We start from the raw sequence: 19,464 nt of genomic DNA, 5'->3' as shown, positions 1-19,464 counted from the left end.
CTAATTTCAACCCTAACATCTGCATACTGAGTTTTTTTTTCATAACTCATGGAGATGCAGGCCAAACTCAGCCTTAATAAAGCCTAGCACTAAAAGAAGCATTGAATCAGAATAACTGATACAATATGAGGGCAGTTGATAGAACATATGCACCACAGAAGATAGAAAGTCGAATCAAGACAATATCAATTGATCATATTGCTTAGAAAGTGCTAGGCAAATTTTCTTATTAAAAATCAAATCAACTAATTGTTTCCAAATCTCATAGAAGATGAGGCACCCTTCACATCCGGTTATAAACGAGAACGTCCCAATGCCTATGAGAATAGACAGGAAACTTTGAATTTCCTGTTAATCATATCGTGTATGTATGAACCTGGACATCACTTGAAAGCTATCAAGAGATGTCCTTAAGCATTCAAACTTTGTAGTAGCTGGATCCTCCCAACGATTGCAGCTAAAACTCGATAAGAATAATACAAGCTCTACAAAAGCAATACATACTAGTAAGAGCTTTGGAAGTGATTGCTGATCAAACCGTCGAACTTCGATATTTAAGCTGAGAAAAAAACAAATCCTGCACTCGAGGAGGGAGAAGACACCAAAATGCACTCGGTTTAGCAAAGGTAGTCGATATTTTGGCTACAATGAAAGAGTGAGAAAAGCCTCCAAAAGCATCAAGTTTGTGCCCATCTTCAACAGTTCGTAAACACCACAAAGATGCAAGGCTCCATCTACTCACACACTCTTCTGATGCTGCAACAGAGTCTGAGCTTGTCCAAGGCTGCTGTAATATCGCCGCTTCTTCTGTGGACGCATCTGGACAAACGAGCACATGATGTTTTAGGAAGCCATGAATAATCCAAAGAAGAATGAAAAGGTACTCATATGAGGCTCTTAAATGAAAGGACCCATTAATAAACTAAGAAGCAAAGAGATTTCAACGCTTCACATGAAAAAGTTGAATGTATGCCTATCTCTCTTCGTCACTTAAGCTTGTTCTAGAAAGCCAAAAAGACACCAAACTCTTGACACTTTTGGCATATGCAAAAAGAATGCCAGCATACCCTGCTTGGTGATCAAAAGACAAATTTATGCCTCTCTCTCTTCTTCACTAAGGCTTGCTTTAGAAAGCCAGACAGACACCAGACTCATAGTTTTGAAATATGCAAAAAGAATGCCATCATACCCTGCTTGGAGAAGTTATTGATGTCTCCTCTGATAAAGCACCTTCAGAGACTCCTGTGAAACCACCAATTCGTAGCTCTAGCAGATGCTTCGATATTTCCTGGAGCAGGCTAAGCCCTGCATCTCTATGCTTAACGGACTCCACCGTCTCCCTCAAAAGATCCCGATCCTCTTCCAGAACCTTTAATCGCACAGCAAGCTGCTTTATCTCCTCCATTTCTGCTCTCCTTTCTTCTCTCGAAACAAGAGACAGTGATCGCAAATCATGACGCTCGCAAAGATCTTCAGTGTGAAATGACTTCTCTACGTCCCAACCAGCTGTCTGAACCAAAGAAGTTGGAGTGCTCAGAATTTCATCCGATGCAAGCAGTTTTGTTGTTGGTACAAACCTTGGAGGAAACTCTGTAATATGCCTTGACATGCTAGGTTTCAGCTCTTTATTTGTTGTCGATGCACTATCAAATACTTCCAGCGGGTCCCTCTCCTCTACGCGTGGTGGGCTTCGGGTAGAGGTCGTGTGTACTTCATAGACATCATGTATAGGCACAAACACACCACACCCTCCCTCTACCTCTCCCCTGTTCTCACTCCTTGTGCCACACTTGGATTGAGCACCACATGACTCTGTAAGACTGCTGGTGGCCCTCTTTTTCCCTGACTGCTGATCTTCATGTATCATCCAGGGCTTTCTCTTGAATTCCTCCTCTCCTGGAAGCTCCTTTGTCAGCACCCACGGGCTTTCGCGAGCTGAGAGAGTCTCATCATCTGTAAATGACGAACATTTGCTCATCTTCTTGACATGCTGATAAGTATCATGACGCCCATAGAAGCCGCCCTCTATATGATTTATACCATCAAACTGTTCAGAGGGAAACCCCAATGACCTAGCAGGAAAATCTCTTGATCTTTTGTTTGAATTTTGCCAATCAGAAACTCTGTTGAGCTCTTCTGAATCCATGCTTGGCTCACTTTGAGATATCCAAGGAGCAGCTGCTCCAAGAGGCGAGCGTAATCCCATGTCTTGGCCAATTGATAGTAAAGGCCTGCAGGGAGACTGAAGTGCAAGAGCCCCAGCTTCTTTTAACCAGACATCATTTGGCTCACCAGCACTCCCTGCCAAAAGACTGTGCCTATACAACTCGATTTCCTTCTCCAAAACCATGTTTTCTGTCTCTCTTTTAAAAAGGATCTCCTTTAAGACTGCCATGGCCTGCTCGTCATAATCGGCCCTCTCTTCCGACATTCTCTGCAGCTGAGCCACCTCCATTTGCATAGCTGACTTCTCTTCTTGAAGCCTTGAAATCATTGCCATAGCTTCATTGGTGGCAACTGCTGCCGCGTTTCTTTCATTCTCGAGCTCTGTTTCCAATTCAACTAGCATTGACCTCTCTGCTTGTAGGGCCATTTTCAATGCATCCAAGCCCTCTTCTTGCTCCTCCTCTGCATTGGCCTCTTCGTCATCTCCCACATCGTCCAAGGGCATTGTTAAAGGGGCCTGTTCTTCAACAGAAGTGCATGTACCTTCAATTACTTCTGCAGAGAAACTCTCTTTGGTGAAGATAGTTACATCATTTCTTGGCGTGAGTTCATCCAGGCTCTGCCTGACGGCGATGACATCACCAAACACATTCTTCAAGTCTGTTGAATTCTCAATCCTACCTTTTTCCTGTAAACTATCTATATCAATTTTGACTCTATTCACTATTTCCCTGTTTCCTATCCTACCACTATCAACACAAGTATTATTTGTGATTCCATTCTCGATGCAAGTCCTTGCAATGATCGATCCAAACTGAATAATACATTGATTGTCCTCGTCTGGTAAAAGGCTGAAGTGCTCTGTTTTGCATACATCAACCATGTCCTCGCAGGGTAAAAGATGTGTATACGCGTGCTCTGTAATGCTCATACTAGTCACATTGGCATGTTTCTTGAGGCACTCTAAGGTTTCTGCATCAGCAGTTTCCTCACCTTTTGAAGCATGAGCTGTGTTTGCCTCATCGACCGCTGCATGTCCATCAAAGACCACACTACGATGCACCAACACCATATCATGATCAGACGAATCTTCATTTCTTATGTCCGTTTCTTCACATTGTCCTTGCTGCTCAGAATGAGCAGATACTTGAAAAATCTCACAATGATTTTCTGCAACGAATCCACCCCTGCTTTCAGGGCAAGACCTTGCAGACGGCAAAGCCCGATCAACATCTGTATTTGTTGTAGCAACCATATTGCCCACTTCAATTGCATCCTCAACCAGTACTATAAGTCCCTTGGCGGGCTCACTATGCTGCACCGATGCTATGTTGTGAATTGGAAAATCTTCGGCTTTAGTGTTTGCTTCGTTACATTCCCCTTCCTCTGCCATTATTTCAGCATGATTTCCTGCATTGAATCCAGCATTGCTTTCGGGGTTTGATCCAGCAGAGAGAAAAGTCGACTTGCCAATAGAACGAGCATGAGCTAAGTCTCTACGTCGTGGCCGCTTGCTTCGACCACGTCGCTTACGAAGTATGCTATCACTACCAGCACATTCATTACCTGCACCTTTCATGGATGTTGCTTCACTTGTCCCTTGCTGCTCAGAATTAACAGGTACTTGCAAAATCTCACAATGATCCTTGGCACTTGATTCACCAATGCTTTTGGCATTTGATCTTGCAGATAGCAAAGCAGGATATCCCTCATTCAGACTGCCATTAGATTGGGCACGAATAGTACCGTGACACCGCAGCAGTTTGCTCGGACTCTGCCTCTTGCACGGTAAGTTGTCATTACAAGAACATTGATCTTCTTTCCCTTGTCCAAGGTGAGCAACACAACCATCTGTACCGGTCTCCATAACAGCATGATCCTTTGGACCAAGAATGTTGCTCTCATGGTTGCCTTCACTATGCAAATGAAGTGGATGGGAGCATCCTATGTATGTACATGGAGGTTCTAAACCAAGAAACTTCACAATTCGGGATGTAAAGTATGCAATACCGGCACCCAAAAGCAACAAAATAGAAAGAGACAACTCTGCAATGGCAGACACAAATGAAGACACTTTCCATGGATCCTCATCAGTTGTAATTTGTGCCTTTGAGAGTGCCATCACAGATGAAGGGATTATGATACAAGGGATGTAGTGGATGGAGTGAAAGCGCTTTCCAAGAGAGCGAAAATTGATCATTGATGTGCAGCTAATCTGTTATAGAACAAACAGAGAAATGCAATCTTGATGTGTAGGGCAAAACTGATCATTGACCTGTGTTAGATCTGTGGTGTGATTTATCAAATACTAAGGGCAAGGCACTACAAGATGATTGAAGGTATGGACAGTGGTCGTGTGAGATTGATATAAAAAACAATCAATCAGATCCAGAACAATTGAAGTAATTTGTTGTATGTATTGAAGCCAAATATTTACATGCTCTCTTTGTATAGAGGAAAACCAATGTAAGAGTTATTGAATCCAATCAACAGAGGACAATGACGCTGAGAAGGGTAGAATATTAGCGAAAATTTTGTGTGTGTGTGTGAACACCAAGAAACCCCATTCAAGCTTCAAAACAAACAGATGAATCCAAGCCCAAAACAGTAGTAGGGATTGGCTGCCTAAGAAAGGAAAGTGAGGATAAGTTGAGAACCCTGTTACCTTGCCAGAGCAAACCCAAAGCCGAACTATGAAGCAAAAGGAAAAGGATGAGGAATAGAGGGACAGAAAAAGAAAAAATGATGAGAAAAGGAGCAGCAGCAGCCACAGCCTGGTGGCCACCCATGTGTGCGTGCATCAATAAAGTGGTTGAAAAGGGATTACAAACAGTATCTTTTTCTTCATTTCACAGCAACCCCCTTGGTACAGATTGAATCGCCAATCCGTTTGTGCAAGCATCTCAATGAAGAGAGGGAAAAGCATCAGAACAGAGGACCCAAATGAAAATCAAGGCTTGCAAGGAAGTTGCCCACATATATTCCCCTCCCTCCCTCCCTCGCGGAAGTTACCCTCTTGGAAGCTACGGTTGTTCAAACAGAATCACCCATTAAGTTCCTCTTCTAATCTCTCTCTCTCTCTCTTCTCTATCTTGCTTTTAGAGAAAGAGGATGCTTTGATCCGTTGACCCACCAGGGGCTTCGATGCATCACAAGTTTACACGGGGGAAGCAACTGGAAGCAAGACTCCGTAGTCACAGATGATGAGGGTGCTCACTGCTTCTGAACGCTACACACGTAATCAGCTCGAGTACACAAGTCACGGCCCGTGAAAGTTGGCTTCACCTTGCCAAGCAAACATTAGGACTCGGGAGGAGTCAAAAAGACATGAAATTTCCCAAAGGTAGGGATCAACTTGCTCTGATCAAGCGTCCACTTTAGGCCGAGGCTGGAGGCATATCTATCTATAGAGCTGAGTAGCACCCAAGAGAGTGCGCGGAGTGGGGGAAAGGAGCAAGGGAGGTCGCACCCTGTATGTGTTAAATGAAAAGGTGGATACGTTGAGAAGTTTGTGTTGAATGTGTCTATCTTTGATTGGAGGAGATCCTTCTACAAAAGAGGGAGAACTTCGCTACCGAAAATATAGCTTAATACCTCCTTTTCTCATGGTGTTAATGGAGGACTAGTAGGGCTTCTACAACTTTCTACAATTAGCTTTCTTCTTGCCCCCACTTCCCCCACTAACACACGGCGAGACTCAGCTGAGACTCTATATGTTAAAAATAAAGGAGTACCATCCAAGTGTTGCAAATGCTTGCAACTACGAATGGTAGTCCTCTTTTTGACGCTTTCTTGCTTACTCTTTTAGTGTGACGCCTGCGTATAGAGCTAGAAGAGAGCAAGTGGAGGCGCTCACAATGTATAAGAACTTGGGATTTGATGCTAAGCTTAATCTTGATTACAAGACTTAATACTTTATTAAGAGAGCTAGATACAAGACTTTGATTACATGACTTAGTACAAGACAAGGCTTGATTACAAGGACAAGATTTTAACATAAAACAAGAACTAGAAGAGGGATTTCCTCATAGGAGGCCTCACAACTTGTGTTGGCAAGACTTAGGGGCTTGTGGCCCAAGACCCCTATTTATACTAGTGCTTGAGGAGGTTACTTGAGGAGGTTAAGAATTTTTAGGTTCTTCTTGAGGAGGTTAAAATCTTCTAGAACCTTCTTGATCCTTCTAGTTCTTCTAGAACCTTCTGGATCCTTCTTCAACTTTCTAGAGCTTTCCAGAAACTTTTAGATTCTTCTGGAATCTTCTCCAAGCTTCTAGAAACTTCTTGATCCTTCTAGATCCTTCTTCAACTTTCTAGAGCTTTCCAGAAACTTCTAGATTCTTACGGAATCTTCTCCATGCTTCTAGAAACTTCTAGAATCTCCTTGATACTTTTAGAACTTCTAGAATCTTCTAGATCCTTCTAGAGCCTTCTAGCGATGATGTAGGCGATGATGCAGGCAGCGACTGACTCTCAACCATCCATGACGTTACCCCCTCCTCTAGCAACGAGTTCCACGAGAAGCAGTGGTGTTCTTTGAGTTGGGCTTCCATGGATGTTGGTGATGGAACTCTTGGACTTTGAGAGATGCATGCTGTAGATTGTGTGTTGGTTCCCAGGTTCGTTCACTAACATCATAGCCTTTCCAATGCACCAAGTACTGTAACCTGCCACGCGAAACTCAAGAATCTAGGACTTTCTCGACCTCATATTCGTCATGTCCTTGAATCTCAACCGGAGGAGGTGGCTGTAGGGCTCTTCGTGGGATCTTAGATGTGTGACAAGGTTCTAGGACTGAGACATGAAAGACTGGATGGATTTTCATGGATGAGGGCAATCGGAGTCAATAGGTGACTGGATTGACTTGACGGATAATTTTAAACGGGCCAAGTCTTCGATAATCAAGCTTTTGACAGGGACGAGATGAACACAGATCACGTCGGAGGAGCCACACTTTATCCCCTTCTTTGTAATTTGGATGCTGCATGCGATGGAGATCTGCACTTTCCTTATACTTGGATTGAGCTTCTTTGATATGAATTGTAAGTTCTTTGTAAATTGCAGATAATTCTTGTGTAAGATGAATAGTAGCTGGATTCTTGACTTGATAGTGTCTGTGGATATCCTGTTTGGGATGTTGACCATAATTAGCAAAGAATGGAGTGTGACGGGTTGAGGCATGAAAATTGTTATTATAGGAGAATTCTGCTAGCGGTAGGAGCTCGACCCAATTATCCTGGTGATAATTGATAGTACAACGGAGATACTGTTCCAAAACTTGATTTACTCTCTCTGTTTGTCCATCACTTTGTGGGTGATTGGATGAGGAGAGGTTGATTTCTACTCCGAGTAGCTTGAATTAGCTTTTCCAAAAGCTAGAGATGAATTGTGGGCCTTGATCAGAAACTATGTCATCCGGTAATCCGTGATAAGGATAGATATGTTGTAGAAAGAGTTTGGCCGTACCTTCGCTGGTGATGGTTTTAGTGGTTGGAATGAAGTGTGCCATTTTTGTAAACCGATCCACGACTACTAAAATGGAGTAAAATCCTTGTGACAAGCGTAGCTCTACAATGAAATCCATGGAGATGGATGACCATGGTTTGGTTGGAATGGGCAAGGGATGGAGTAACCCATGAGGACGATGACGAGGGGCCTTTGATCTATTGCAAGTGTCACAAGTGCCTACATACTCCTTGACAAGCTTCCACATTTGAGGCCACCAAAAGTCACGGGAGAGCAGCTCAATTGTCTTATTAACCCCAAAATGTCCTGCTAATGGAAGATCATGCCGCTGCTGAAGTACCTCCAAGCGTGTTGGTCCTGGCGGAATATAGAGAAGACTCTTATAGTAAATTAGTCCATCAATTTCTTGAAAGTCCTCATTAACCTCTTGTCCTTATAGTTGTTGTTTAATATTCTGAGCAAGTGGGTCTTTGGCAATTTGCGTCTTCACCTTAGAAAGAAAAGTAGAATCTTCAGGAGCTTGGCTCATGGTGGCGTTTAGCTTAAGCTGCTCAGGTTTCAAAATCGGGGGTTTCTAATCACCGAGCAAAAAAAATCGAGCGAAGACAAATCCGAGCAAATTGATACAAGAGCAACAATGCTGCCCTGATCCATTTTCCCTTGCTAGCTCAAAACTGAAAGGTGGAGGAAATGAGAGCAACAAGCTATGGATGCACCCGCTGCAACTACATTAATGGCATTTGTAGTGAAGATGATGAAGTGATGTGCCCAATGCATGATGAGCTGAAGCATATCCAATTGCCTCCTCATAACCATCTCAATGAGATTCTGGAGGTATAATTGGTCTAATGCTTTTTACTAGACTTGACTTGCAATTAATCCATGCTAGGATCTACTACGAATACAAGACAATTAGAGCCCATTCTATGAGGCTCATGTGAAATAGGTAGATGTTCAGCTATTGCTTTGCTCAATTGTGACAAAAAATGATTCCTAAAGTCTCCTTTATTCAAACAGATGTATAGACAATGACGTTCTTTAATGGAAGCTTGAAAGTGAAAATTTCTTGCCAAAAGAGTCTATCGTGAGTAGTAAATAGAAGTGATACAATCTAGATCCAGATGCAAGTGCTTTTGCACAGGAAAGATGCAAGTCTCAGGTGTATTTGCCTATTAGATGCAGAGATAAAGTCATGAAGTAGCAATTCTGTAAAAGCTCATGTACTGTGAGTGCTCTGATTGCTGAAAACACCCAAGGTCATGGCACACATAGAGATCATTTAATTCCAAGATATACATGCCAAGATTGAAAGAATTTCTAGTCTTAGCTCACATAATGGCAATTTACAACTTCCAAAGCCTGCGAGATCTTTATGCATGGTTGCTCACTAGACACCCACAAAAAAAAGAGAGGAGAGGTGCACATTTAGCTGAACTTCCAATCTCTCTCTCTCTCTCTCTCTCTCTCTCTCTCTCTCTCACTCTCTCTCTCTCTCACACACACACACACACACACACACACACACACACACACACACACACACACACACACACACACACACACACACACACACAAATGGTGATTCGCATCAACCAAGGCGGGAAGGAGTTGAGGCCAGGGTTGAGCTCGTAGCAATGAATATTTTCTTCGCCCTTGTCTTTGGGACTGTCACCATGCTCAGCAGATATATTGGGCACTTCGGACCTTGAGAATTCTTGGTCCCCTCTCACTAGAGGATATCTAGGACAGATGGTTTTCAAGGAGACAGCTGCATGTAGAAGAGCCTGCGCAGTGTTGCCTCGCTTGAGCGCCTCCACTTCCGTCTTGAGGAAGCCAAATGTAGTGGGCAGCCTCTTCCAGCATGGACGCCGTGTCCCGCAGTTCCAATCCCAGCAGTTCTTGCACTGCGGCCTTACCGACGCCGTGCTGCCACCCTCGATAGTACATTATTCTGCACTTTGGGTGCACCGGCGGGCCACATTATATTTGGCCGCAGGTTAGACAGCTGTTGCCTCGTTCGAGCGCCTCCACTTCCATCTTGAGGAAGCCACTGTAGTGGGCAGCCTCTTCTAGCACGGACGCCATGTCCAGCAGATCCTGCACTTTCTCGCGAATGTGGCCTCACGGGCGCCGTGCTGCCACCCTCGATAGATCATTATTATGCACTTTGGGCGCACCGGGCCTAGTTATATTTGTCTATAGGTTGGCGCCGATTTCTTGAAAATGGGCTCGTAGCCTTTACACGCAGCGCGAGATGGCGTACCTCGCGCTTGCCATAATCTTGTGGGCCGCTCTTGCTGTTGCTAACTTCTGGTGTAGCTGTGCTCGCCCAATATAACGCTTCGATGTCTCTGCATCTCTCTGGTTTACTGCTGCAACCAGTCCGCGCCAGCGCGGACTGGTTGCAGCAGTATACCAGGGAGTTTCTATAGCATGCCACACCATAGGGAGAGTTCATGGATTCGTCATTTTTTTGCAAAAATCTTCAAAATGATATATTACCTTTGCCTTCAACCTCAAGAAATTATGAAAATTAGAGTTAAATCCCACAACGAACTTGCAAGGCTTACAAGACACGCAATCCCTGCTTTGTAAAAGAGGCCCCGGATGCTAGGAGACACTCAATATAGCTAGCAGTGTTTGGAAAAAATGTCTCAGCTTACTATTGTGTCGTTTTTAATTTCAAAATTGCCAGTTTAGAGAAAGGGTAAAGGAGAAATTTGACCCCAAAGTAGAGAAAAATAGTGTAAAAACCTACAAAAATAAACCTAATTCTCTAAACTTTCCTCTTGGAAAATTAAAGGAAAGGAATTTTGTATGTGTGGAAAAATGATTTTTTCAAAACACTGATAGCTAGTTTTGCAGCATCTTCTACAAAAAGCACTATTGACGTTGACAATACCACTGTGAAAGCACCAAAACTTTCAAATTTGCCACATTAGTACTATGTCCTGTCAAGGGGATAATACAAGTTGAGAGTGCTAGAACAGTAGATTAGATTTCGATTCACAAGGTTCGTTAAGACAGCCCTTCAACCAGTATTGCAAAGCGGCACCAAGACAGTAACTCTAGTAAAAATTCTACTCAAACTTATTCATTAAAATTCCAATGTTCTGGAAGTATAACATCCCCCCTCCAGCGAGAGTTTACTCCTCCCGTTGCCGCCTAGCTGCCCATACAACTAGGTAAGTCCACCGCATAGAAAGCACGACATGGACATTCCCACCGCATAGAAAGCAAGACGTGGATTCCCACCGCTTAACCAGCAGACGTGGGTATCCACTGCTTAACCAGCAGTCGTGGCTTTAAGAGCCCTTAACCAGGAACTCCGCCCCCCTATGATCAGGAGGGGGTTCGGACTAGTATCAACATTGAAAATATAAATGAACATGCTGAGCTAAATTTTCCCTAGGAGACATTCTTTACTATTTCAAATAGTATATCCATCAACCATTCTTTCCTACTTAAACTTTATTATAAATTGAATTCAAATGCCGAGGTTTCCGTCGGATTTCTCCAACATATTTAGGGATATGTTCTTTCCTAACTTATCGTATGCAATGTTAAATTAAACAACTTGAATAAAAATGTGACCTACCTCCCCCATTTCCTCGCCATTGGCCCGTGAGATGGCCGGTACTTGGTCGTCCATGGGAGCTTTTCCTTTCCCATTCACATTGCTTGTTTCCGCCTCGCGGTCGTGGGCACCACCGAAGCGAGTTCTCTTTATCGGGGCCATTTTATACTCACTACTTAATTGACAACTTGGAGAAAAGAACTAATGTCCGAGAGTACCATAACAATAAGATGACAGATTAGAATCACTGAACAACTCCTTTTATACGAGGGTTAGATTTCCTTCAAGACATAGTAATTTATGGATAGTACCTTACTTGTTCTATGGGAACTGGCTCTAAAATTAAGCACTTGACCTAGGTAATTAGAATTTTCAGATTTTACTTAATCAATTTACTAGAGGGGTGAATTAGACGTACTCAATCACCTTCCTAGTGTAAGTAGATGCAGAATTACCGTATGCATAGGTGAGGAATTTCCCTTCCTAGTGGATTAATGACGGATTAATTTCCCTTAATTACTTCCTAATTTATGATCAGATTGAATCTAATTTAGCTACTCAAACATTGTGTGGCAATAGGATGAAAATGACCAATTCCACATCACTACCGGCTTGACAATTATTTACTATGATGACTAGCGGGAGATTTCTTCTTACTAATCATGCATTAATCTATGATTAGGATAGGTTAATTGTTTGCATAATTAACTATTAGATTAAGAATTATGTAGTAGAATAATGATATCGAGAATTAGAGAGCAGCTATTGAGAAATATAGCTATGATTAAGCAGAATAGTTGCAAGATTAGGAGAATGGTAGAGAGATTTGCAGCAAAACATAAAATAGATTGATATTACCGTGATTAGGGGTTGAAATCTACTCGAATTTCTGATCCAATGGAGTTCTCAAGATGAGAATCGAGCAGCACTTCCGTCCTTTGCTTCTTCTCCAAAAACTATGTGTGCCGACAATATCTTCCCAAGGTGTGTGTGCATGTGTGTGTGTACTGAGGGCTTTGGTTATTTTTCAGGGTGCTTTCCCTCGTGGCGAGCAGCTCCCAGCTACCTCAGCAGGCTGTCTCAGCGCCACCTCAACAATATTTTACGTGTGAGCAGGCCGTCAAGGTAAGGGGTCCCAGCCGGCGGCGCTCTGCAGTGAGCACGATTGTCTCAGTGAGCACGTCTCTCTCTCTCTCTCTCTCTCTCTTCCCCCATTGTCATCAGGCAGTCCAGGACCCAGGTAGAGGGGCCCGCGCTGCAGTATGAATTGTCTCTCTCTCTTCTCTCTCTCTCTCTCTCTCTCTCTCTCTCTGTGCGAACACACACACACACACACACACACACACACACACACACACACACACACACACACACACACACACACACGAGGCTTCATTTTCTCCCTCCCAAACAGCCTATCTCAAATCTGCAAGCGAAGCCGACTCCCTCTCTCTGCTACACTCAAAAGGGGGGGGAATTTCAAACAGAGCACGAGGCTGCACGACTCATCCGAGCTCTCTGTCCAGCCCACAGGGTGCGCCTCTCTCTCTCTCTCTCTCTCTCTCTCTCTCTCTCTCAAGCTGCACAAGGGTGATGGACCTTTCACTGATGCGTGTGCACGCACCGATGACTCATGTGAGTTGTGGATATCACCATTGAAGTGGATGCTTTTAGAAGTTGAAGCACCACTTGTGCTTCTGTTTATGTTTGCTAAAAGGTGTCACACGAGCACACACTCAGCATATATTGGACGTGCAGCCTGTCCGAAAATGTTCATTGTTCCGTCTCCAATAAGCGAACATGGCTAAACTATTATGTGCATTATCATCAAGCACTAATTGTGGTGGGCTTTGCAGGAAACATGTCGACTTACCAATTGTGTATCCCCGCACGGAAAGCCCCATTTGTAGGATGTCTCAACCATCCGATTGATTTGTGCACACCGCCTTCTTCTTTGGGACGATTGGAACATCCCATTGACCTATGCACACCCACACCAAACGAGTTACGGATGCCGGCCATGCCGGTGCTCATCAACAAAAGCGTGGACCTTTTGAGCGACACCAAACCTCCAACATCCTCACCCGAAGAGCCACAAATATCGCTTGTAGAGGAGGCCAAGGTATCCATCCTTGCCACACGTACTTACACTCTAACACACAAACCATAATGCATGGTGTTTGCTTCCAAATGATGGAAATGTTTGTAATCACTTTGTTACAGGACGCCACATCAATCAACAACTCTGTGAAGAGCGTCCCTAAGGTCCCTAGGCGTTCGGAACGATTAAAGGCTATGAAGTTCAAGAGCATTGATGCCTCTCGGGTCCTAAGGCGTTCGGAGCGCTTGCGAGCGCGACATGAATGAGAATGAGCACTTTTAGGGCTCAAAAAATTCTTAAGGTTGTTTTGGGATGTATGCCCTTGTATGAATGGTGAAATATTGGATTCATGCAATGTATTAGCTCTTGTTTAGCTCTGATTTTGTTGGCCATGTGCTCTCTCTCTCTCTCTCTCTCTCACACACACACACTCTCTCTCTCTCACTCACACACACACACACACACACACACACACACACACTTTCACGCTCAATAGATGTGGTCATTGCAAATAATTGAATGTGTTGGCTATGTGGCTTGACAATTATATCCTCAAAAAATTGAATGTGTTCCCATTGTTGGGCACTCCATCCCTCAAACAAACTCTTGTACATAAACTTACACTTAGGAATAGATATTCTCAATGCACATTTTTGAATGTGTTGAATGATTCATAAGATCTAAAAGTATGCTATATTGAATCAATCTCTCTCTCTCTCTCTCTCTCTCTCTCTTGTTGGGTACTCCCTCCCTCAAAACAAAAATGCACATACACATGTAAGCATTACAATCTCCTCAACATTGATATTTGAAAAAACATTACATGAGTTTTAATCTACATGATTGGAGCTAGCTACGCATCCATACCCGATGAACTTGAATTCCCATCTTGTTTCTGTGCATGCTTATCCAACTTTTGTTGCATTGAGCTTTTACTTTTGCGTGTGGGGAGTATGAATGAGTTCACTACATTCTCGTTGTTGCCTTGGGCCAATTTCCTCCTCCCTAATCTCTTCTCTATGAAAGGCTTTGCTCTCTTCAAAGTGTTGCCAAATGCATCTTTAGTGGCAACAAATGTAGTAGCATGTTGATAGGCATCCTCGCTTGTAGCTTTCAACACATGTAGTTTTCCAATGGCTTGCTTGATGAGTGCACACGCTTCCCCAATCAACTCACTACTATCACTGACGGTTGACACAAGCTCTTGAAGAAGATTATCAAGATCCTTCAAGCCTTTATTGTTATCTTGCTTTTCCTCATTCTCATGAAGACTCCCACCCTCAAAGTCCCGGTCAACTTGATGTACATCTTCTATGGAAACCTCTCTCTCCATGGCTTTAATTGGCAGTGTAGGCCTTGCATGGATATCACCAACTTGCCTTTCATATAACTTTAAGCACACATCCTTCAAAGTAGAAGTTGAAACACCTAACATAAGCATCACTTTTATTTGATGCTTACATATATTTCCCTCCTCTGACCACGCACATGTGCAACAAGCCCAAACACTATCAGGATTGTATACAGTATGCACCACTTGTGGGTTTGAGCCACTTTGCACAAGTACATGTGAATCCTCCTCCATAGAAATTATGGAGACATGGCTGTCAGGAAATTTCATTGCTCTTTCATAAGAATTCTCCACAATACTCTCAATTGCATTATTGCGCACAAACCCCTTGTCTTTTGTCATTTGTACGTACCAATAAAATGGTAGAGCGGAGGAGGTCAGCTTGTGAACCAGCCAATCGATTCTACGTCCAGCCATCTTCTTTGAACTTCCTAGAAATTTGGTCTTCAATACACCATGATAGGCCTCAATTGCCCCATTTGTATCTTGTACTGAGTGTGGGAGTGTCCTCGATGCACGCACCCACATGTCTGCAGGCAAAACCAACATGGTGCGTAAGATAAATAAACAAATAAAAGTTATTTGATGTACATAAGATTGTGTATGTACCAATTTTTGGAAGCCAATATGTTTTGAAGTAATTGATGAAGGCCTCTTCCTTTTGAAAATCTTGGAGGAATGATGCTACCATTTCTTGCGCACGTTCTCGTGCTTCCATCTCTGTCGTGCTAGAGGGTCCTCGCATGTGCATGATGAGACCCAAGGTACGGAACATCAAAGCCCTTGTTGGCCACCTTTGTACCTTCCTAACAAGGTGCTTGAGCCAACATCGTCGCACATGCCACAAGCATAAGTAGACCGGAACATTGAAAACCTCCCTGTCGTAATACCAAAACTTTTTTGGCATCATATAAAAAAAGATTGTTTGCAAATATTCTCACTTTCATACCTAATAGCACTTATTTCTGTCTCTGCATCATCTACCATGAAAGTGGCAGGCTCCCAACACTTGTGGTAATCTAACATCCCATTTCTAAATTTGGAAAGCCACAAGCTTGTCACCTCTAGTGTAGCGCTAGATGACAATATCCAAGCTATAGGTACGCCATTACGATGTGCATCAAAAACGAGGATAGAGTACAGGTGGAACTACAATTTGAGAGAGCATGAACACACCATTAATCCAAGTCTCAATTAGCTATTCTCACATGAGAAAAGGGGTACATACCTTATACTTATTTGTACCAAATGTGGCATCCATTGCGATTAGGTTGCCATCGCCGTACACTTTGCACATCTCTTTTTGCCAAGGTGACTGTATTCCCAAGATGAAGTCCTTTCCATGTGATAGGTCCTGCTCTTGATAGATAAACACCATCGATGTATTTTCGGTGCACCACCGTCGTGTGCTCTCAGCATCATCCTCGTGCAAATAATATGTCTCAATAGCAATCTTTCGTGCTATGTTAAGAATGTCGTGAATGGAGAGGAAATCATCTCTCGTTGTGGGACGGTGGGGATCTGATGTGATCTGAGTATGCAACGCCTTGATGTGTCCATCCATCACTTGCGAGGGAGTAAACCCTCGTCGAAGAAGATTACACACCCATAGCTTCCTCTCCTTAGAGACCCAAGGAGAGAATAACACTTCGGAACCTTCACCATGACATACCAAATCCTCTTTATCAGTGTGATAGGGATTAATGTATGATATCACACCAAGGCTATGGTCGTGATGTAGACGGCTAATGGTGAAATGGCATTGACATCCTCGTTTGGTGAGGCCTTTGTTGCGTCGTCTTCTCTTTTTTTTGCTTGTGCCGGCCACACTTGATGTTGCGGTTTCATGCTTTGCAATAGAAGGTTCCGTGTGTCGTTCATCGAGAGGACCATAGGCACACCAAAACCTGTAAGATGTAGGATTGAATTTGCAAGGGCTTGATAACAACTTGACTACAATAAACTTTTGATAACCATAACACACTTACACTATGTTTTCAATCCACGCATCATTGAGTAACCTCTTGATTTTATCAGGATGGCGACCATGGTGCGTGTATTTGTTGAAGACTGTGTCATAGCCTTCGATCTTACCCTCACCTTGAACAAAGTCGTCAACACGTGACCATGGGATAATTGCTTGGCGCATGACCTTATATTTTGATCGCTCGTCATGCATAAGCGTCCAATGCAAAACACTAGCATTAAAGGCACCGGACGACGGAACTTGCACATTTTGCATTGTCGTTAGATAATTTCGATCTTAATTAAACCTCCTCAAGCCAAATCGAATGGGCCATGAGCAAACTCCCCGAAAGCTTCATTAGGATAATGTAAGAATGGGAAATTCATATACAGTTACATGGAGAGGTGTGGATGTGTGTGAGAGATCGAGAGGAACATGGCAGCATCATCAAAGGTGTGTGTGTGTGTGTGTGAGAGAGAGAGAGAGAGAGAGAGAGAGAGAGAGAGAGAGAGAGAGAGAGAGAGAGAGAGAGAGAGGAAGAAGAAGAAGAGGGGAGTTGGCTTTCACAAATGAAAGTTTTTTTAAAAAAACTTCATTCCCAAGAACAGAGTCGTTCGCTTTCTTTTAGTGTGAGGCCTTGTGGTGTGCACCTGTGTGTGTGTGTGTGTGTCTATCTATGAAGACAAATGGAATTAACTGCAAGGCTCCAAGCGTTCAAAACCAGGCCAAGGGTATCCAAAGTGGGGGCGCTGAAAAGGGTCGCTGAGGTGGCGGGGAGGGCCTGGAAAAGTCACGCAAAAAAGGTTGCTGAGGTGGCGCTGAGGGGGCCTGCTGAGGTGGTGGGGAGTTGCTTGCCCTCGTGGCAAGCACCCCGAAAGTTAACCAGAGCTCGTATACTGAGTGTGTGTGTGTGTGTGTGTGTGTGTGTGTGTGTGAGCACACTCTTAAATAGGCCCCTTCATGTTGAAAATCGACCCAAGTTGCTATAAGCATCTGAATGAGCACTCACTTCATGCATGGCAAGTCCAGTTACATGCCTACCAAGTGTCCAGTTAGCTAGTATAACTGACTCTCACACTCTCTCTCAAGCAAGGCAAGTCTTCCACCACTCCCAAGAGAAGAGAGGGCGCCCCCTAGCTGCTAAAGCAAGCTCTGAGTGGCCTGGAACCCGTTCCCACACAGCCTCGAGCCCCGGTGCCTCCCCGCACAACCTTAGGAAATTTTGGTTTTAGGCTAAAACGGGCCATACGAGTCGGAATTTAATGCCGTAAATTGCTATACTAAACTCTAACTAAGGTGTATCCGTCTGAGTACCTACCATATTTAGCAGCCCCTGGGGTCCGAAAATGCATTTTTTCAAATTCGGGGTACGGGTGCAGTTTTTCGAGACGGTCAAAACTAGACGGGTCAGGTGACCAAAAACTTACTATTTTTTGGAAATTTTATTCGCATTTTGAAGCTTTATAACATTCTAAACATCAGGGCACTAAGACAGAATTTGGAAAAATGCTAAAAATAGTAACTTTTTCCATTACGATCTTTTCATGGTACAATGGTGCTCTTTTAGCTCGGGGTCGGAGACCTTACACCTCCAACTTTGCATATAACCCTGATGTACGAAGCTTTTCAAGCACTAATCGTACATGGTGCTCATGCTCTTCTTGATCCTTGGAAAATATGAAGATATCATCCAAATATATTACCACAAAATAATCCAAATACTCCCGAAAGATATCGTTCATTAAATGTTGAAAAACAGCTGGGCATTTGTGAGACCAAATGGCATGACGGTATATTCAAAGTGGTCATACCTTGTCCGAAAGGCTGTCTTCCATTCATCACCTTCTCTGATTCTGACTAGGTTGTAAGCACCACAACATCTATTTTTGTAAATAATCTTGCCTTGCCAAGGCGCTCAAGAAGCTTTGGGATCAAGGGAAGGGGATAGCGATTCTTGACGGTGATCTTGTTTAGGCCCCTATAATCCACGCACATCCGGAGAGTTCCGTCCTTCTTTTTTACAAAGAGTATTGGAGCTCCTGCTGGGGACTTTGAATGCCGTATGAACCTCTTAGCAAGATTCTCATCAATATTTTTCCGTAATTCTACCAATTCATCTTGAGATAGCTTGTATATTGGGCCAAAAGGGGGTTGGGTTCCCTCCTGAAGCTCTATAGCACAATCATAGGGTCGATGCTCCGGTAAGAGGTCTGCATTCTTCCTCTCAAAAACATCATTGTAATCTTGATATTGACGTGGCATGCCTCCATGATTTTTGTTGTCGACGTGTCGGTTGGTGTTGCAAATATTAGGAAAGTTGGATACTTTTTGGCTGCACGCATGAAGACCTTGGCTCCAAGATATATAGGCCTATTATGCCTTCCCTTCTTCTTTTGAACTTTTCGTTGTTCAATTCTTCGAGCCCTCCAATCGATGTCAGGATTATGTAATTCAAGCCACGGTAACCCAATAACAATTGGATTGCTTGGGCTTTGTATAATATTGAACGCTATTCTTGAAACATGCTCCTGCAATGTTACTTCTATGGGGCGAGTTTCATACCTGACATCCCCTGAAGTGAGGGGACGACCATCAATGACTTCTACAGTTGTTGGATTAGATTTCTCCACAAGTGGTATGCCTTGTTCTTTTGCAAATTCTTTGTCCATGAAGCACGCGTTGCGCCTGAATCTAGTAATGCTTCACAATCCATGTGCCTACCCGGCATATGGATCTTGACTGGTAGCATAAAACTTGAAGTGGAATCAGCGGGAAGAAAGAGACCTTTTGTTGCTTGTCTTTTGTCCAACCGGTCAATCTCTATTGGGGTTGGACGTCCA

General features: G+C 43.5%; 1 protein-coding gene and 1 pseudogene across 1 annotated transcript; both read right to left on the bottom strand.

Annotated features, from left to right (window-relative positions):
- Positions 1-596: 596 nt before the first annotated feature.
- LOC147439005 (uncharacterized) lies at positions 597-4,836 on the bottom strand. The gene is made up of 2 exons (XM_086484952.1): positions 1,190-4,836; positions 597-819 (listed from the first exon to the last, which is right to left on the bottom strand). The coding sequence occupies exons 1-2, from the start codon at positions 4,364-4,366 to the stop codon at positions 739-741; spliced, it is 3,258 nt and encodes a 1,085-aa protein (XP_086341078.1). The 5' UTR covers positions 4,367-4,836; the 3' UTR covers positions 597-738.
- A 9,324-nt stretch (positions 4,837-14,160) lies between these two features.
- On the bottom strand, positions 14,161-16,900 carry LOC147439004 (uncharacterized; annotated as a pseudogene).
- Positions 16,901-19,464: the final 2,564 nt, after the last annotated feature.

This window comes from Adiantum capillus-veneris, chromosome 16 (genome assembly GCF_014529385.1).
Source record: "Adiantum capillus-veneris isolate H3 chromosome 16, ASM1452938v2, whole genome shotgun sequence".
Classification (NCBI taxonomy): domain Eukaryota; kingdom Viridiplantae; phylum Streptophyta; class Polypodiopsida; order Polypodiales; family Pteridaceae; genus Adiantum; species Adiantum capillus-veneris.
This window is presented reverse-complemented; position numbering and strand designations above follow the sequence as displayed.